This window comes from Eleutherodactylus coqui, chromosome 4 (assembly GCF_035609145.1).
Source record: "Eleutherodactylus coqui strain aEleCoq1 chromosome 4, aEleCoq1.hap1, whole genome shotgun sequence".
NCBI classification, from domain to species: Eukaryota; Metazoa; Chordata; class Amphibia; order Anura; family Eleutherodactylidae; genus Eleutherodactylus; species Eleutherodactylus coqui.
In genome coordinates this window covers 1,147,295-1,170,298 of record NC_089840.1, presented here as the reverse complement: position 1 = coordinate 1,170,298, position 23,004 = coordinate 1,147,295, and the positions used below count along the sequence as shown (strand labels likewise).

Below are 23,004 nucleotides of genomic sequence, written 5' to 3'. Positions count from 1 at the left end.
TACAGGGTTAAACGTCTATGATCCGGCCACGACAGGCAGGTGTAAGCTGGATAATCCACTGTGTGTGGAAGCCGGCTCTATGCGCTCCCTTGTGGCTGCCGCAGTACTGTCACAAAGGTCTGATGAAATCTTGTGTGAGCCCCGCCATCAGCGCTGTAGCCTCATCCAGGATCAGTAGTCACCATCTTGTCACGGAGCGCTGCACCTCCATACTTGGATCCTTGGATGATTCGTTACAATCTTACTTGCTGATGATGTAGGACCTGCGGAGAGAGGGGTCCCTGCAAGGACTCTCAGTGAGAGTCGTGGCCCATCACACCGGGAGCCCATCGCAGCCGCATTTACTGCCTCTTGACTTAACAGAGGTATGGGTTTTTTCCTTTGCCCTCCGGCGCACTTGGCCTCACATCCGACAACCTATGGTTATCCGTGCCCTACAGACGGCCCACACATTGACATGCACTGGTGATCCAGACAAGAATAGGACATGTGATGAGATGGCAGCGCGCTTTGCCCCGCGGGCTGCGGTGGGTCCGTGTGCTGTCTAGGAATTAACACGGGAGCAGACACGCCAGTATGCCAGAGGCGCGTTCACACCACAAGAGTACAGCCTGCAGATCTTCTCTCATCGCAAGTTACATTTACTGCAAGAGCAAAATTACACTGAAGAGTTTGTAATCCGCTCATCTTCCAGCAGGTGGCGCAACGTCCATCTGCAGATGACCAAGTAAATGCTGCCCATTAAGATGCCAGCCAGCAGGCAAGGGTTAAAACAAGCGATAATTTGTTTCTTCTGCAGCTCCTCCTGAAATGTTCATTACATCTTAGAAGGAGATAAAGAGTCATGACTCTGCAGAACCTCTTCCAGCTATATGCCATATGCCGCTCATCCATCATATCTGCTGCGCTCCAGCAGATGAATGGCGCCATCTGTCCTCATGCCGCAGCTGCCTTAAAGGAGACAGACGCTGAAGTAACGCGGCATCACTGACACCACGTCTGCAGCAGCTCATTGTGCAGATTTCTTGGGGGATGGGGGGATTCCCTTTTTCCTTACTCTTGTATAAACCCTGCCAGAGACCTTTTTTAATAGTAGATTGCCCCCCATGCTGCCCACGTTGGTGAAGACATCCCCCTTGTCGTCACATGTTGTGTGAGGTCAGGCATGGCCCAGGCACCACCATTCAGTGCTCTACATAGGAGTCCTTATTGGGGCACACAGGTTGCACTCTACTGGCTGCAGCACTAACGAGTGTAAACAGGCAACCGATGGGAACATCTCCAGCCGCCTCTCGTGTGCTCCTTGCTCTTAGTTCTTGGCAGAGTGCCTATCTCTTGGACACGGTGGACAGCCGTTACAAAGAGCGTCTCTGCCTCTGGAGGACTTGCCCGGTATTACATGGACAACTCCTTGATGGACTCTCTAGAGGTGCTTGTTGGCAGGTATCCCCAAGGGTTACAGTCGATCGCTGGGGTAACTTTCTCATCAGCTTATTTCCCAGGGAACCTTCTAAGCCTATGCTGCACCCTACGAAGATGTCCATCAAACCCTCGGGACTCCTGCACTGATCCCACCAGCAGGACTGGCAGCCGACCGATCTCTTGCCCTCTATGTAATGTATCTGTGAATACACAAAGTTACCAGCACTTCTGATACTACTGTGATATCCATGGGACCCCTAGCGATACTTCTACCGGTTTGGTCTGGGGTGAGGTGGAATCTGCTTTTGCACATTTGGTTGCTGGTTACCTTTCTTTCATCCATTTGATTGTAGGGGAAGGGTCTCCGACGGCTTTGCAGGGAAGGACGATATCCCTCATCCATGGGGTGGTCACAGTGCCGCTGAAGGTTAAAATTCGAGCAGGAGCTATGGAGGAAAATAGGACGTTAATGCTGCTGTTGTTTTATGGCCTCTTCTACAGTTTGCATTCATACAGGGAGACCAAGGGGAAGGGTGGGGGTGGGGGGGGGGCTACAATGGTGGAGACACACCGCGGCCCCCTACAATGGTGGACACACACCTCACCCCCCCTATAATGGTGGAGACACACCGCGTGCCGCTTACAATGGTGGAGACACACCGCGTGCCGCTTACAATGGTGGAGACACACCCACCCCCACTACAATGGTGGAGACACACCTCGCCCCCCCCCCCCCTACAATGGTGGAGACACACCTCGCCCCACCTACAATGGTGGAGACACACCTCGCCCCCCCTACAATGGTGGAGACACACCTTGCCCCCCCTACAATGGTGGAGACACACCTCGCCCCCCCCTACAATGGTTGAGACACACCACAGCCGCCTACAATGGTGGAGACACACCACAGCCGCCTACAATGGTGGAGACACACTGCAGCCGCCTACAATGGTGGAGACACACTGCAGCCGCCTACAATGGTGGAGACACACTGCAGCCGCCTACAATAGTGGAGACACACCGTGGCCCCCTACAATGGTGGAGACACACCGCGGCCCCTGCAATGGTGGAGATACACCGTGGCCACCTATTATGGTGGAGACACACCACGCGTCGCCTACAATGGTGGAGACACACTGCAGCTGCCTACAATAGTGGAGACACACCGCGGCACCCTACAATGGTGGAGACACACCGCGGTCCCCTACAATGGTGGAGACACACCGCGTGCCGCCTACAATGGTGGAGACACACCGCGGCCCCCTACAATGGTGGAGACACACCGTGCGCCGCCTACAATTGTGGAGACACATTAGGCCCCCTCTACAAAGGTGGAGACACTCTGCTCCCCCCCCTACAATGGTGGAGACACACTGCGTGCCCCCTAGAATGGTGGACACACACCACACCCACCCTACAATGGTGGAGACACACCGCACGCCCCCTACAATGGTGGAGACACCGCGCCATCTACAATGGTGGAGACTCACCGCGGCCCCCTACTTTGGTGGAGACACACTGCACCCACCATACAATGGTGGAGACACAACGCACCCACCATACAATGGTGGAGACACAACGCACCCACCATACAATGGTGGAGACACAACGCACCCACCATACAATGGTGGAGACACAACGCACCCACCATACAATGGTGGAGACACAACGCACCCACCATACAATGGTGGAGACACAACGCACCCACCATACAATGGTGGAGACACACCGCACCCACCATACAATGGTGGAGACACACCGCACCCACCATACAATGGTGGAGACACAACGCACCCACCATACAATGGTGGAGACACAACGCACCCACCATACAATGGTGGAGACACACCACGCACCCCCTACAATGGTGGAGATACACCGCGGTCCCCTACAATGGTGGATACACACGGCGGCCGCCTACAATGGTGGAGACACACCGCAGCCCCCTACAATGGTGGAGACACACCGCGCCCCCCTACAATGGTGGAAACACAACGCGGCCCCCTACAATGGTGGAGACACACCGCGGCCCCCTGCAATGGTGGAGACACACCGCGGCCCCCTACAATGGTGGAGACACACCGCGGCCCCCTACAATGGTGGAAACACATCGCACCCACCATACAATAGTGGAGACAAACCGCACACCCCCTACAATGGAGGAGACACACCGCGCACCCCCTACAATGGTGGAGACACACCGCGCACCCCCTACACTGGTGGAGACACACCGTGCACCCCCTACAATGGTGAAGACACACCGCGCACCCCCTACAATGGTGGAGACACACCGCGCACCCCCTACAATGGTGTAGACACACCGCACACCCCGTACAATGGTGGAGACACACTGCAGCCGCCTACAATGGTGGAGACACACTGCAGCCGCCTACAATGGTGAAGACACACCGTGGCCCCCTACAATGGTGGAGACACACCGCGGCCCCTGCAATGGTGGAGATACACCGTGGCCACCTACTATGGTGGAGACACACCACGCGTCGCCTACAATGGTGGAGACACACCGCGTGCCGCCTACAATGGTGGAGACACACCGCGCACCCCTTACAATAGTGGAGACTCACCTCGCCCTACCTACAATGGTGGAGACACACCTCGCCCCCCCCCCCCTACAATGGTGGAGACACACCTCACCCCCCCTACAATGGTGGAGACACACCACAGCCGCCTACAATGGTGGAGACACACTGCAGCCGCCTACAATGGTGGAGACACACTGCAGCCGCCTACAATGGTGGAGACACACTGCAGCCGCCTACAATAGTGGAGACACACCGTGGCCCCCTACAATGGTGGAGACACACCGCGGCCCCTGCAATGGTGGAGATACACCGTGGCCACCTATTATGGTGGAGACACACCACGCGTCGCCTACAATGGTGGAGACACACTGCAGCTGCCTACAATAGTGGAGACACACCGCGGCACCCTACAATGGTGGAGACACACCGCGGTCCCCTACAATGGTGGAGACACACCGCGGTCCCCTACAATGGTGGAGACACACCGCGTGCCGCCTACAATGGTGGAGACACACCGCGGCCCCCTACAATGGTGGAGACACACCGTGCGCCGCCTACAATTGTGGAGACACATTAGGCCCCCTCTACAAAGGTGGAGACACTCTGCTCCCCCCCCTACAATGGTGGAGACACACTGCGTGCCCCCTAGAATGGTGGACACACACCACACCCACCCTACAATGGTGGAGACACACCGCACGCCCCCTACAATGGTGGAGACACCGCGCCATCTACAATGGTGGAGACTCACCGCGGCCCCCTACTTTGGTGGAGACACACTGCACCCACCATACAATGGTGGAGACACAACGCACCCACCATACAATGGTGGAGACACAACGCACCCACCATACAATGGTGGAGACACAACGCACCCACCATACAATGGTGGAGACACAACGCACCCACCATACAATGGTGGAGACACAACGCACCCACCATACAATGGTGGAGACACAACGCACCCACCATACAATGGTGGAGACACACCGCACCCACCATACAATGGTGGAGACACAACGCACCCACCATACAATGGTGGAGACACAACGCACCCACCATACAATGGTGGAGACACAACGCACCCACCATACAATGGTGGAGACACACCACGCACCCCCTACAATGGTGGAGATACACCGCGGTCCCCTACAATGGTGGATACACACGGCGGCCGCCTACAATGGTGGAGACACACCGCAGCCCCCTACAATGGTGGAGACACACCGCGCCCCCCTACAATGGTGGAAACACACTGCGGCCCCCTACAATGGTGGAGACACACCGCGGCCCCCTGCAATGGTGGAGACACACCGCGTCCCCCTACAATGGTGGAGACACACCGCGCACCCCCTACAATGGTGGAGACACACCGCGCACCCCCTACACTGGTGGAGACACACCGTGCACCCCCTACAATGGTGAAGACACACCGCGCACCCCCAACAATGGTGGAGACACACCGCGCACCCCCTACAATGGTGTAGACACACCGCGCACCCCGTACAATGGTGGAGACACACCGCGCACCCCGTACAATGGTGGAGACACACCGTGCACCCCTTACAATAGTGGAGACACACCTCGCCCTACCTACAATGGTGGAGACACACCTCGCCCCCCCCCCCCCCCCTACAATGGTGGAGACACACCTCACCCCCCCTACAATGGTGGAGACACACCGCAGCCGCCTACAATGGTGGAGACACACCGCAGCCGCCTACAATGGTGGAGACACACTGCAGCCGCCTACAATGGTGGAGACACACCGCAGCCGCCTACAATGGTGGAGACACACCGTGGCCCCCTACAATGGTGGAGACACACCGCGGCCCCTGCAATGGTGGAGATACACCTTGGCCACCTACTATGGTGGAGACACACCACGCGTCGCCTACAATGGTGGAGACACACTACAGCTGCCTACAATAGTGGAGACACACCGCGGCACCCTACAATGGTGGAGACACACCGCGGCCCCCTACAATGGTGGAGACACACCGCGTGCCGCCTACAATGGTGGAGACACACCGCGGCCCCCTACAATGGTGGAGACACACCGCGGCCCCCTACAATGGTGGAGACACACCGTGCGCCGCCTACAATTGTGGAGACACATTAGGCCCCCTCTACAAAGGTGGAGACACTCTGCTCCCCCCCCCTACAATGGTGGAGACACACCGCACGCCCCCTACAATGGTGGAGACACCGCGCCATCTACAATGGTGGAGACTCACTGCGGCCCCCTACTTTGGTGGAGACACACTGCACCCACCATACAATGGTGGAGACACACCGCACCCACCATACAATGGTGGAGACACACCGCACCCACCATACAATGGTGGAGACACACCACACCCACCATACAATGGTGGAGACACAACGCACCCACCATACAATGGTGGAGACACAACGCACCCACCATACAATGGTGGAGACACAACGCACCCACCATACAATGGTGGAGACACACCACGCACCCCCTACAATGGTGGAGATACACCGCGGTCCCCTACAATGGTGGATACACACCGCGGCCGCCTACAATGGTGGAGACACACCGCAGCCCCCTACAATGGTGGAGACACACCGCGGCCCCCTACAATGGTGGAAACACACTGCGGCCCCCTACAATGGTGGAGACACACCGCGGCCCCCTGCAATGGTGGAGACACACCGCGGCCCCCTACAATGGTGGAGACACACCGCGCACCCCCTACAATGGTAAAGACACACCGCGCGCCCCCTACAATGGTGGAGACACACCGCACGCCCCCTACAAGGGTGGAGACACACCGCACGCCCCCTACAAGGGTGGAGACACACCGCACGCCCCCTACAAGGGTGGAGACACACCGCGGCCCCCTACAATGGTGGAGACACACCGAGGCCCCCTACAAGGGTGGAGACACACCGCGCACCCCCTACAATGGTGGAGATACACCATGGCCACCTACAATGGTGGAGACACACCGCAGCCGCCTACAATGGTGGAGACACACCGCAGCCGCCTACAATGGTGGAGACACACCGCACCCGCCTACAATGGTGGAGACACACCGCAGCCGCCTACAATGGTGGAGACACGACGCAGCCGCCTACAATGGTGGAGACACGACGCAGCCGCCTACAATGGTGGAGACACACCGCAGCCGCCTACAATGGTGGAGACACACCGCAGCCGCCTACAATGGTGGAGACACACCGCAGCCGCCTACAATGGTGGAGACACACCGCAGCCGCCTACAATGGTGGAGACACACCGCAGCCGCCTACAATGGTGGAGACACACTGCAGCCGCCTACAATGGTGGAGACACACCGTGGCCCCCTACAATGGTGGAGACACACCGCGGCTCCTGCAATGGTGGAGATACACCGTGGCCACCTACTATGGTGGAGACACACCACGCGTCGCCTACAATGGTGGAGACACACTGCAGCTGCCTACAATAGTGGAGACACACCGCGGCACCCTACAATGGTGGAGACACACCGCGGCTCCCTACAATGGTGGAGACACACCGCGGCCCCCTACAATGGTGGAGACACACCGCGGCTCCTGCAATGGTGGAGATACACCGTGGCCACCTACTATGGTGGAGACACACCACGCGTCGCCTACAATGGTGGAGACACACTGCAGCTGCCTACAATAGTGGAGACACACCGCGGCACCCTACAATGGTGGAGACACACCGCGGCCCCCTACAATGGTGGAGACACACCGCGTGCCGCCTACAATGGTGGAGACACACCGCGGGCCCCTTCAATGGTGGAGACACACCGCGCACCCCTTACAATAGTGGAGACACACCTCGCCCCCCTACCTACAATGGTGGAGACACACCTCGCCCCCCCCTACAATGGTGGAGACACACCTCGCCCCCCCTACAATGGTGGAGACACACCGCAGCCGCCAACAATGGTGGAGACACACCGCAGCCGCCTACAATGGTGGAGACACACTGCAGCCGCCTACAATGGTGGAGACACACTGCAGCCGCCTACAATGGTGAAGACACACCGTGGCCCCCTACAATGGTGGAGACACACCGCGGCCCCTGCAATGGTGGAGATACACCGTGGCCACCTACTATGGTGGAGACACACCACGCGTCGCCTACAATGGTGGAGACACACTGCAGCTGCCTACAATAGTGGAGACACACCGCGGCACCCTACAATGGTGGAGACACACCACGGCCCCCTACAATGGTGGAGACACACCGCGTGCCGCCTACAATGGTGGAGACACACCGCGGCCCCCTACAATGGTGGAGACACACCGTGCGCCGCCTACAATTGTGGAGACACATTAGACCCCCTCTACAAAGGTGGAGACACTCTGCTCCCCCCCCCTACAATGGTGGAGACACACTGCGTGCCCCCTAGAATGGTGGACACACACCACACCCACCCTACAATGGTGGAGACACACCGCGGCCCCCTACAATGGTGGAGACACACCGCGTACCGCCTACAATGGTGGAGACACACCGCGGGCCCCTACAATGGTGGAGACACACCGCGCACCCCTTACAATAGTGGAGACACACCTCGCCCTACCTACAATGGTGGAGACACACCTCGCCCCCCCCCTACAATGGTGGAGACACACCTCGCCCCCCCTACAATGGTGGAGACACACCGCAGCCGCCTACAATGGTGGAGACACACTGCAGCCGCCTACAATGGTGGAGACACACTGCAGCCGCCTACAATGGTGGAGACACACCGTGGCCCCCTACAATGGTGGAGACACACCGTGGCCCCTGCAATGGTGGAGATACACCGTGGCCACCTACTATGGTGGAGATACACCACGCGTCGCCTACAATGGTGGAGACACACTGCAGCTGCCTACAATAGTGGAGACACACCGCGGCACCCTACAATGGTGGAGACACACCGCGGCACCCTACAATGGTGGAGACACACCGCGGCCCCCTACAATGGTGGAGACACACCGCGTGCCGCCTACAATGGTGGAGACACACCGCGGCCCCCTACAATGGTGGAGACACACCGTGCGCCGCCTACAATTGTGGAGACACATTAGGCCCCCTCTACAAAGGTGGAGACACTCTGCTCCCCCCCCCCCTACAATGGTGGAGACACACCGCACGCCCCCTACAATGGTGGAGACACCGCGCCATCTACAATGGTGGAGACTCACTGCGGCCCCCTACTTTGGTGGAGACACACTGCACCCACCATACAATGGTGGAGACACACCGCACCCACCATACAATGGTGGAGACACACCGCACCCACCATACAATGGTGGAGACACACCGCACCCACCATACAATGGTGGAGACACACCGCACCCACCATACAATGGTGGAGACACAACGCACCCACCATACAATGGTGGAGACACAACGCACCCACCATACAATGGTGGAGACACAACGCACCCACCATACAATGGTGGAGACACAACGCACCCACCATACAATGGTGGAGACACACCACGCACCCCCTACAATGGTGGAGATACACCGCGGTCCCCTACAATGGTGGATACACACCGCGGCCGCCTACAATGGTGGAGACACACCGCAGCCCCCTACAATGGTGGAGACACACCGCGGCCCCCTGCAATGGTGGAGACACACCGCGGCCCCCTACAATGGTGGAGACACACCGCGGCCCCCTACAATGGTGGAGACACACCGCGCGCCCCCTACAATGGTAAAGACACACCGCGCGCCCCCTACAATGGTGGAGACACACCGCACGCCCCCTACAAGGGTGGAGACACACCGCACGCCCCCTACAAGGGTGGAGACACACCGCACGCCCCCTACAAGGGTGGAGACACACCGCACGCCCCCTACAAGGGTGGAGACACACCGCGGCCCCCTACAATGGTGGAGACACACCGAGGCCCCCTACAAGGGTGGAGACACACCGCGCACCCCCTACAATGGTGGAGATACACCATGGCCACCTACAATGGTGGAGACACACCGCAGCCGCCTACAATGGTGGAGACACACCGCAGCCGCCTACAATGGTGGAGACACACCGCACGCCCCCTACAAGGGTGGAGACACACCGCACGCCCCCTACAATGGTGGAGACACACCGCGCACCCCCTACAATGGTGTAGACACACCGCGCACCCCGTACAATGGTGGAGACACACCGCGCACCCCGTACAATGGTGGAGACACACCGTGCACCCCTTACAATAGTGGAGACACACCTCGCCCTACCTACAATGGTGGAGACACACCTCGCCCCCCCCCCCTACAATGGTGGAGACACACCTCGCCCCCCCTACAATGGTGGAGACACACCGCAGCCGCCTACAATGGTGGAGACACACCGCAGCCGCCTACAATGGTGGAGACACACTGCAGCCGCCTACAATGGTGGAGACACACTGCAGCCGCCTACAATGGTGGAGACACACCGTGGCCCCCTACAATGGTGGAGACACACCGCGGCCCCTGCAATGGTGGAGATACACCTTGGCCACCTACTATGGTGGAGACACACCACGCGTCGCCTACAATGGTGGAGACACACTACAGCTGCCTACAATAGTGGAGACACACCGCGGCACCCTACAATGGTGGAGACACACCGCGGCCCCCTACAATGGTGGAGACACACCGCGTGCCGCCTACAATGGTGGAGACACACCGCGGCCCCCTACAATGGTGGAGACACACCGCGGCCCCCTACAATGGTGGAGACACACCGTGCGCCGCCTACAATTGTGGAGACACATTAGGCCCCCTCTACAAAGGTGGAGACACTCTGCTCCCCCCCCTACAATGGTGGAGACACACCGCACGCCCCCTACAATGGTGGAGACACCGCGCCATCTACAATGGTGGAGACTCACTGCGGCCCCCTACTTTGGTGGAGACACACTGCACCCACCATACAATGGTGGAGACACACCGCACCCACCATACAATGGTGGAGACACACCGCACCCACCATACAATGGTGGAGACACACCGCACCCACCATACAATGGTGGAGACACAACGCACCCACCATACAATGGTGGAGACACAACGCACCCACCATACAATGGTGGAGACACACCGCAGCCCCCTACAATGGTGGAGACACACCGCGGCCCCCTACAATGGTGGAAACACACTGCGGCCCCCTACAATGGTGGAGACACACCGCGGCCCCCTGCAATGGTGGAGACACACCGCGGCCCCCTACAATGGTGGAGACACACCGCGGCCCCCTACAATGGTGGAGACACACCGCGCGCCCCCCTACAATGGTAAAGACACACCGCGCGCCCCCTACAATGGTGGAGACACACCGCACGCCCCCTACAAGGGTGGAGACACACCGCACGCCCCCTACAAGGGTGAAGACACACCGCACGCCCCCTACAAGGGTGGAGACACACCGCGGCCCCCTACAATGGTGGAGACACACCGAGGCCCCCTACAAGGGTGGAGACACACCGCGCACCCCCTACAATGGTGGAGATACACCATGGCCACCTACAATGGTGGAGACACACCGCAGCCGCCTACAATGGTGGAGACACACCGCAGCCGCCTACAATGGTGGAGACACACCGCACCCGCCTACAATGGTGGAGACACACCGCAGCCGCCTACAATGGTGGAGACACGACGCAGCCGCCTACAATGGTGGAGACACACCGCAGCCGCCTACAATGGTGGAGACACACCGCAGCCGCCTACAATGGTGGAGACACACCGCAGCCGCCTACAATGGTGGAGACACACCGCAGCCGCCTACAATGGTGGAGACACACTGCAGCCGCCTACAATGGTGGAGACACACCGTGGCCCCCTACAATGGTGGAGACACACCGCGGCTCCTGCAATGGTGGAGATACACCGTGGCCACCTACTATGGTGGAGACACACCACGCGTCGCCTACAATGGTGGAGACACACTGCAGCTGCCTACAATAGTGGAGACACACCGCGGCACCCTACAATGGTGGAGACACACCGCGTGCCGCCTACAATGGTGGAGACACACCGCGGGCCCCTTCAATGGTGGAGACACACCGCGCACCCCTTACAATAGTGGAGACACACCTCGCCCCCCTACCTACAATGGTGGAGACACACCTCGCCCCCCCCCCTACAATGGTGGAGACACACCTCGCCCCCCCTACAATGGTGGAGACACACCGCAGCCGCCTACAATGGTGGAGACACACTGCAGCCGCCTACAATGGTGGAGACACACTGCAGCCGCCTACAATGGTGGAGACACACTGCAGCCGCCTACAATGGTGAAGACACACCGTGGCCCCCTACAATGGTGGAGACACACCGCGGCCCCTGCAATGGTGGAGATACACCGTGGCCACCTACTATGGTGGAGACACACCACGCGTCGCCTACAATGGTGGAGACACACTGCAGCTGCCTACAATAGTGGAGACACACCGCGGCACCCTACAATGGTGGAGACACACCACGGCCCCCTACAATGGTGGAGACACACCGCGTGCCGCCTACAATGGTGGAGACACACCGCGGCCCCCTACAATGGTGGAGACACACCGTGCGCCGCCTACAATTGTGGAGACACATTAGACCCCCTCTACAAAGGTTGGAGACACACTGCGTGCCCCCTAGAATGGTGGACACACACCACACCCACCCTACAATGGTGGAGACACACCGCGGCCCCCTACAATGGTGGAGACACACCGCGTACCGCCTACAATGGTGGAGACACACCGCGGGCCCCTACAATGGTGGAGACACACCGCGCACCCCTTACAATAGTGGAGACACACCTCGCCCTACCTACAATGGTGGAGACACACCTCGCCCCCCCCCTACAATGGTGGAGACACACCTCGCCCCCCCCCTACAATGGTGGAGACACACCGCAGCCGCCTACAATGGTGGAGACACACTGCAGCCGCCTACAATGGTGGAGACACACTGCAGCCGCCTACAATGGTGGAGACACACCGTGGCCCCCTACAATGGTGGAGACACACCGTGGCCCCTGCAATGGTGGAGATACACCGTGGCCACCTACTATGGTGGAGATACACCACGCGTCGCCTACAATGGTGGAGACACACTGCAGCTGCCTACAATAGTGGAGACACACCGCGGCACCCTACAATGGTGGAGACACACCGCGGCACCCTACAATGGTGGAGACACACCGCGGCCCCCTACAATGGTGGAGACACACCGCGTGCCGCCTACAATGGTGGAGACACACCGCGGCCCCCTACAATGGTGGAGACACACCGTGCGCCGCCTACAATTGTGGAGACACATTAGGCCCCCTCTACAAAGGTGGAGACACTCTGCTCCCCCCCCCCTACAATGGTGGAGACACACCGCACGCCCCCTACAATGGTGGAGACACCGCGCCATCTACAATGGTGGAGACTCACTGCGGCCCCCTACTTTGGTGGAGACACACTGCACCCACCATACAATGGTGGAGACACAGCGCACCCACCATACAATGGTGGAGACACACCGCACCCACCATACAATGGTGGAGACACAACGCACCCACCATACAATGGTGGAGACACAACGCACCCACCATACAATGGTGGAGACACACCACGCACCCACCATACAATGGTGGAGACACACCACGCACCCCCTACAATGGTGGAGATACACCGCGGTCCCCTACAATGGTGGATACACACCGCGGCCGCCTACAATGGTGGAGACACACCGCAGCCCCCTACAATGGTGGAGACACACCGCGGCCCCCTACAATGGTGGAAACACACTGCGGCCCCCTACAATGGTGGAGACACACCGCGGCCCCCTGCAATGGTGGAGACACACCGCGGCCCCCTACAATGGTGGAGACACACTGCGGCCCCCTACAATGGTGGAGACACACCGCGCACCCCCTACAATGGTAAAGACACACCGCGCGCCCCCTACAATGGTGGAGACACACCGCACGCCCCCTACAAGGGTGGAGACACACCGCACGCCCCCTACAAGGGTGGAGACACAAAGCACGCCCCCTACAAGGGTGGAGACACACCGCGGCCCCCTACAATGGTGGAGACACACCGAGGCCCCCTACAAGGGTGGAGACACACCGCGCACCCCCTACAATGGTGGAGATACACCATGGCCACCTACAATGGTGGAGACACACCGCAGCCGCCTACAATGGTGGAGACACACCGCAGCCGCCTACAATGGTGGAGACACACCGCACCCGCCTACAATGGTGGAGACACACCGCAGCCGCCTACAATGGTGGAGACACGACGCAGCCGCCTACAATGGTGGAGACACACCGCAGCCGCCTACAATGGTGGAGACACACCGCAGCCGCCTACAATGGTGGAGACACACCGCAGCCGCCTACAATGGTGGAGACACACCGCAGCCGCCTACAATGGTGGAGACACACTGCAGCCGCCTACAATGGTGGAGACACACCGTGGCCCCCTACAATGGTGGAGACACACCGCGGCTCCTGCAATGGTGGAGATACACCGTGGCCACCTACTATGGTGGAGACACACCACGCGTCGCCTACAATGGTGGAGACACACTGCAGCTGCCTACAATAGTGGAGACACACCTCGCCCCCCCTACAATGGTGGAGACACACCGCAGCCGCCTAAAATGGTGGAGACACACTGCAGCCGCCTACAATGGTGGAGACACACTGCAGCCGCCTACAATGGTGAAGACACACCGTGGCCCCCTACAATGGTGGAGACACACCGCGGCCCCCTGCAATGGTGGAGATACACCGTGGCCACCTACTATGGTGGAGACACACCACGCGTCGCCTACAATGGTGGAGACACACTGCAGCTGCCTACAATAGTGGAGGCACACCGCGGCACCCTACAATGGTGGAGACACACCACGGCCCCCTACAATGGTGGAGACACACCGCGTGCCGCCTACAATGGTGGAGACACACCGCGGCCCCCTACAATGGTGGAGACACACTGCGTGCCCCCTAGAATGGTGGACACGCACCACACCCACCCTACAATGGTGGAGACACACCGCGGCCCCCTACAATGGTGGAGACACACCGCGTACCGCCTACAATGGTGGAGACACACCGCGGGCCCCTACAATGGTGGAGACACACCGCGCACCCCTTACAATAGTGGAGACACACACCTCGCCCTACCTACAATGGTGAGACACACCCTCGCCCCCCCCCCTACAATGGTGGAGACACACCTCGCCCCCCCTACAATGGTGGAGACACACCGCAGCCGCCTACAATGGTGGAGACACACTGCAGCCGCCTACAATGGTGGAGACACACTGCAGCCGCCTACAATGGTGGAGACACACCGTGGCCCCCTACAATGGTGGAGACACACCGTGGCCCCTGCAATGGTGGAGATACACCGTGGCCACCTACTATGGTGGAGATACACCACGCGTCGCCTACAATGGTGGAGACACACTGCAGCTGCCTACAATAGTGGAGACACACCGCGGCACCCTACAATGGTGGGAGACACACCGCGGCACCCTACAATGGTGGAGACACACCGCGGCCCCCCTACAATGGTGGAGACACACCGCGTGCCGCCTACAATGGTGGAGACACACCGCGGCCCCCTACAATGGTGGAGACACACCGTGCGCCGCCTACAATTGTGGAGACACATTAGGCCCCCTCTACAAAGGTGGAGACACTCTGCTCCCCCCCTACAATGGTGGAGACACACTGCGTGCCCCCTAGAATGGTGGACACACACCACACACCCACCCAACAATGGTGGAGACACACCGCCGCGCGCCCCTACAATGGTGGAGACACCGCGCCATCTACAATGGTGGAGACTCACCGCGGCCCCCTACTTTGGTGGAGACACACTGCACCCACCATACAATGGTGGAGACACCGCGCCATCTACAATGGTGGAGAACTCACCGCGGCCCCCTACTTTGGTGGAGACACACTGCACCCACCATACAATGGTGGAGACACACCGCACTCACCATACAATGGTGGAGACACAACGCACCCACCATACAATGGTGGAGACACAACGCACCCACCATACAATGGTGGAGACACACCGCACCCACCATACAATGGTGTAGACACAACGCACCCACCATACAATGGTGGAGACACAACGCACCACCATACAATGGTGGAAGACACACCACGCACCCCCTACAATGGTGGAGATACACCGCGCACCCCCTACAATGGTGAAGACACACCCGCGCACCCCCCTACAATGGTGGAGACACACCGCGCACCCCCTACAATGGTGTAGACACACCGCGCACCCCGTACAATGGGTGGAGGACACACCGCGCACCCCCGTACAATGGTGGAGACACACCGCGCACACCCTTACAATAGTGGAGACACACCTCGCCCTACCTACAATGGTGGAGACACACCTCGCCCCCCCCCCCCCCTACAATGGTGGAGACACACCTCGCCCCCCCTACAATGGTGGAGACACACCTCGCCCCCCCTACAATGGTGGAGACACACCGCAGCCGCCTACAATGGTGGAGACACACACCGCAGCCGCCTACAATGGTGGAGACACACTGCAGCCTCCTACAATGGTGGAGACACACTGCAGCCGCCTACAATGGTGGAGAACACACCGTGGCCCCCTACAATGGTGGAGACACACCGCGGCCCCTGCAATGGTGGAGATACACCGTGGCCACCTACTATGGTGGAGACACACCACGCGTCGCCTACAATGGTGGAGACACACTGCAGCTGCCTACAATAGTGGAGACACACCGCGGCACCCTACAATGGTGGAGACACACCGCGTGCCACCTACATTGGTGGAGACACACCGTGCGCCGCCTACAATTGTGGAGACACATTAGGCCCCCTCTACAAAGGTGGAGACACTCTGCTCCCCCCCCCCCTACAATGGTGGAGACACACTGCGTGCCCCCCTAGAATGGTGGACACACACCACACCCACCATACAATGGTGGAGACACACCGCAGCCGCCTACAATGGTGGAGACACGCCGCAGCCGCCTACAATGGTGGAGACACGCCGCAGCCGCCTACAATGGTGGAGACACACACCGCAGCCGGCCTACAATGGTGGAGACACACCGCAGCCGCCTACAATGGTGGAGACACACTGCAGCCGCCTACAATGGTGGAGACACACCGTGGCCCCCTACAATGGTGGAGACACACCGCGGCTCCTGCAATGGTGGAGATACACCGTGGCCACCTACTATGGTGGAGACACACCACGCGTCGCCTACAATGGTGGAGACACACTGCAGCTGCCTACAATAGTGGAGACACACCGCGGCACCCTACAATGGTGGAGACACACCGCGGCACCCTACAATGGTGGAGACACACCGCGGCCCCCCTACAATGGTGGAGACACACCGCGGCTCCTGTAATGGTGGAGATACACCGTGGCCACCTACTATGGTGGAGACACACCACGCGTCGCCTACAATGGTGTGAGACACACTTGCAGCTGCCTACAATAGTGGAGACACACCGCGGCACCCTACAATGGTGGAGACACACCGCGGCACCCTACAATGGTGGAGACACACCGCGGCCCCCTACAATGGTGGAGACACACCGCGTGCCCCTTCAATGGTGGAGACACACCGCGCACCCCTTACAATAGTGGAGACACACCTCGCCCCCCTACCTACAATGGTGGAGACACACCTCGCCCCCCCCCCCTACAATGGTGGAGACACACCTCGCCCCCCCTACAATGGTGGAGACACACAGCAGCCGCCTACAATGGTGGAGACACACTGCAGCCGCCTACAATGGAATGGTGAAGACACACTGCAGCCGCCTACAATGGTGGAGACACACCGTGGCCCCCTACAATGGTGGAGACACACTGCGGCCCCTGCAATGGTGGAGATACACCGTGGCCACCTAATATGGTGGAGACACACCACGCGTCGCCTACAATGGTGGAGACACACTGCAGCTGCCTACAATAGTGGAGACACACCGCGGCACCCTACAATGGTGGAGACACACCACGGCCCCCTACAATGGTGGAGACACACCGCGTGCCGCCTACAATGGTGGAGACACACCGCGGCCCCCTACAATGGTGGAGACACTCTGCTCCCCCCCTACAATGGTGGAGACACACTGCGTGCCCCCTAGAATGGTGGACACACACCACACCCACCCTACAATGGTGGAGACACACCGCGGCCCCCTACAATGGTGGAGACACACCGCGTACCGCCTACAATGGTGGAGACACACCGCGGGCCCCTACAATGGTGGAGACGCACCGCGCACCCCTACAATGGTGGAGACACAACGCACCCACCATACAATGGTGGAGACACAACGCACCCACCATACAATGGTGGAGACACACCACGCACCCCCTACAATGGTGGAGATACACCGTGCACCCCCTACAATGGTGAAGACACACCGCGCACCTCCTACAATGGTGGAGACACACCGCGCACCCCCTACAATGGTGGAGACACACCGCGCACCCCCTACAATGGTGTAGACACACCGCGCACCCCGTACAATGGTGGAGACACACCGCGCACCCCGTACAATGGTGGAGACACACCGCGCACCCCTTACAATAGTGGAGACACACCTCGCCCTACCTACAATGGTGGAGACACACCTCGCCCCCCCCTACAATGGTGGAGACACACCTCGCCCCCCCTACAATGGTGGAGACACACCTCGCCCCCCCTACAATGGTGGAGACACACCGCAGCCGCCTACAATGTTGGAGACACACTGCAGCCTCCTACAATGGTGGAGACACACTGCAGCCGCCTACAATGGTGGAGACACACCGTGGCCCCCTACAATGGTGGAGACACACCGCGGCCCCTGCAATGGTGGAGATACACCGTGGCCACCTACTATGGTGGAGACACACCACGCGTCGCCTACAATGGTGGAGACACACTGCAGCTGCCTACAATAGTGGAGACACACCGCGGTACCCTACAATGGTGGAGACACACCGCGTGCCACCTACAATTGTGGAGACACACCGCGGCCCCCTACATTGGTGGAGACACCGTGCGCCGCCTACAATTGTGGAGACACATTAGGCCCCCTCTACAAAGGTGGAGACACTCTGCTCCCCCCCCTACAATGGTGGAGACACACCGCGTCCCCCTAGAATGGTGGACACACACCACACCCACCATACAATGGTGGAGACACACCGCACGCCCCCTACAATGGTGGAGACACCGCGCCATCTACAATGGTGGAGACACCGCGCCATCTACAATGGTGGAGACACACCGCACCCACCATACAATGGTGGAGACACAACGCACCCACCATATAATGGTGGAGACACAACGCACCCACCATACAATGGTGGAGACACACCGCACCCACCATACAATGGTGGAGACACACCGCACCCACCATACAATGGTGGAGACACACCGCACCCACCATACAATGGTGAAGACACACCGCGCACCCCCTACAATGGTGGAGACACACCGCGCACCCCCTACAATGGTGTAGACACACCGCGCACCCCGTACAATGGTGGAGACACACCGCGCACCCCGTACAATGGTGGAGACACACCGCGCACCGCTTACAATAGTGGAGACACACCTCGCCCTACCTACAATGGTGGAGACACACCTCGCCCCCCCCCCCCTACAATGGTGGAGACACACCTCGCCCCCCCTACAATGGTGGAGACACACCTCGCCCCCCCTACAATGGTGGAGACACACCGCAGCCGCCTACAATGGTGGAGACACACCGCAGCCGCCTACAATGGTGGAGACACACTTCAGCCTCCTACAATGGTGGAGACACACTGCAGCCGCCTACAATGGTGGAGACACACCGTGGCCCCCTACAATGGTGGAGACACACCGCGGCCCCTGCAATGGTGGAGATACACCGTGGCCACCTACTATGGTGGAGACACACCACGCGTCGCCTACAATGGTGGAGACACACTGCAGCTGCCTACAATAGTGGAGACACACCGCGGCACCCTACAATAGTGGAGACACACCGCGTGCCACCTACAATTGTGGAGACACACCGCGGCCCCCTACATTGGTGGAGACACACCGTGCGCCGCCTACAATTGTGGAGACACATTAGGCCCCCTCTACAAAGGTGGAGACACTCTGCTCCCCCCCCCCCCTACAATGGTGGAGACACACTGCGTGCCCCCTAGAATGGTGGACACACACCACACCCACCATACAATGGTGGAGACACACCGCAGCCGCCTACAATGGTGGAGACACGCCGCAGCCGCCTACAATGGTGGAGACACGCCGCAGCCGCCTACAATGGTGGAGACACACCGCAGCCGCCTACAATGGTGGAGACACACCGCAGCCGCCTACAATGGTGGAGACACACCGCAGCCGCCTACAATGGTGGAGACACACTGCAGCCGCCTACAATGCTGGAGACACACCGCGGCCCCCTACAATGGTGGAGACACACCGCGGCCCCCTACAATGGTGGAGACACACCGCGGCTCCTGTAATGGTGGAGATACACCGTGGCCACCTACTATGGTGGAGACACACCACGCGTCGCCTACAATGGTGGAGACACACTGCAGCTGCCTACAATAGTGGAGACACACCGCGGCACCCCTACAATGGTGGAGACACACCGCGGCACCCTACAATGGTGGAGACACACCGCGGCCCCCTACAATGGTGGAGACACACCGCGTGCCGCCAACAATGGTGGAGACACACCGCGGGCCCTTCAATGGTGGAGACACACCGCGCACCCCTTACAATAGTGGAGACACACCTCGCCCCCCTACCTACAATGGTGGAGACACACCTCGCCCCCCCCCCCCCTACAATGGTGGAGACACACCCTCGCCCCCCCCTACAATGGTAGAGACACACCGCAGCCGCCTACAATGGTGGAGACACACTGCAGCCGCCTACAATGGTGGAGACACACTGCAGCCGCCTACAATGGTGGAGACACACCGTGGCCCCCTACAATGGTGGAGACACACCGCGGGCCCCTGCAATGGTGGAGATACATCGTGGCCACCTAATATGGTGGAGACACACCACGCGTCGCCTACAATGGTGGAGACACACTGCAGCTGCCTACAATAGTGGAGACACACCGCGGCACCCTACAATGGTGGAGACACACCACGGCCCCCTACAATGGTTGGAGACACACCGCGTGCCGCCTACAATGGTGGAGACACACCGCGGCCCCCCTACAATGGTGGAGACACACCGTGCGCCGCCTACAATTGTGGAGACACATTAGGCCCCCTCTACAAAGGTGGAGACACTCTGCTCCCCCCCTACAATGGTGGAGACACACTGCGTGCCCCCTAGAATGCTGGACACACACCACACCCACCCTACAATGGTGGAGACACACCGCGGCGCCCTACAATGGTGGAGACACACCGCGTACCGCCTACAATGGTGGGAGACACACCGCGGGCCCCTACAATGGTGGAGACACACCGCGCACCCCTACAATGGTGGAGACACACCGCGCACCCCTACAATGGTGGAGACACAACGCACCCACCATACAATGGTGGAGACACAACGCACCCACCATACAATGGTGGAGACACACCACGCACCCCCTACAATGGTGGAGATACACCGTGCACCCCCTACAATGGTGAAGACACACCGCGCACCCCCTACAATGGTGGAGACACACCGCGCACCCCCTACAATGGTGTAGACACACCGCGCACCCCGTACAATGGTGGAGACACACCGCGCACCCCGTACAATGGTGGAGACACACCGCGCACCCCTTACAATAGTGGAGACACACCTCGCCCTACCTACAATGGTGGAGACACACCTCGCCCCCCCCCCCTACAATGGTGGAGACACACCTCGCCCCCCCTACAATGGTGGAGACACACCTCGCCCCCCCTACAATGGTGGAGACACACCGCAGCCGCCTACAATGTTGGAGACACACTGCAGCCTCCTACAATGGTGGAGACACACTGCAGCCGCCTACAATGGTGGAGACACACCGTGGCCCCCTACAATGGTGGAGACACACCGCGGCCCCTGCAATGGTGGAGATACACCGTGGCCACCTACTATGGTGGAGACACACCACGCGTCGCCTACAATGGTGGAGACACACTGCAGCTGCCTACAATAGTGGAGACACACCGCGGCACCCTACAATGGTGGAGACACACCGCGTGCCACCTACAATTGTGGAGACACACCGCGGCCCCCTACATTGGTGGAGACACACCGTGCGCCGCCTACAATTGTGGAGACACATTAGGCCCCCTCTACAAAGGTGGAGACATTCTGCTCCCCCCCCTACAATGGTGGAGACACACTGCGTGCCCCCTAGAATGGTGGACACACACCACACCCACCATACAATGGTGGAGACACACCGCACGCCCCCTACAATGGTGGAGACACCGCGCCATCTGCAATGGTGGAGACACCGCGCCATCTACAATGGTGGAGACTCACCGCGGCCCCCTACTTTGGTGGAGACACACCGCACCCACCATACAATGGTGGAGACACAACGCACCCACCATATAATGGTGGAGACACAACGCACCCACCATACAATGGTGGAGACACACCGCACCCACCATACAATGGTGGAGACACACCGCACCCACCATACAATGGTGGAGACACACCGCACCCACCATACAATGGTGAAGACACACCACGCACCCCCTACAATGGTGGAGATACAACGCGGTCCCCTACAATGGTGGATACACACCGCGGCCGCCAACAATGGTGGAGACACACTGCGCGCCCCCTACAATGGTGGAGACACACCACGGCCCCCTACAATGGTGGAGACACACTGCACGCCCCCTACAATGGAGGAGACACACCACGGCCCCCTACAATGGTGGAGACACACTGCACGCAGCCTACAATGGTGGAGACACACCGTGGCCCCCTACCATGGTAGAGACACACTGCGCCATCTACAATGGTGGAGACACACTGCGGCCCCCTACTTTGGTGGACACACACCACACCCACCATACAATGGTGGAGACA

General features: G+C 59.5%; 1 protein-coding gene across 1 annotated transcript in view; it reads right to left on the bottom strand.

Moving 5' to 3' along the window:
- DSCAM (DS cell adhesion molecule) overlaps positions 1 to 23,004 on the bottom strand; it is a 740,634-nt gene that overhangs the window by 260,144 nt on the left and 457,486 nt on the right. The window contains exon 22 of the mRNA XM_066598936.1: positions 1,751 to 1,868. Within this exon, the coding sequence (XP_066455033.1) occupies positions 1,751 to 1,868 (118 nt within the window). The remainder of the gene's footprint in view (positions 1 to 1,750; positions 1,869 to 23,004) is intronic.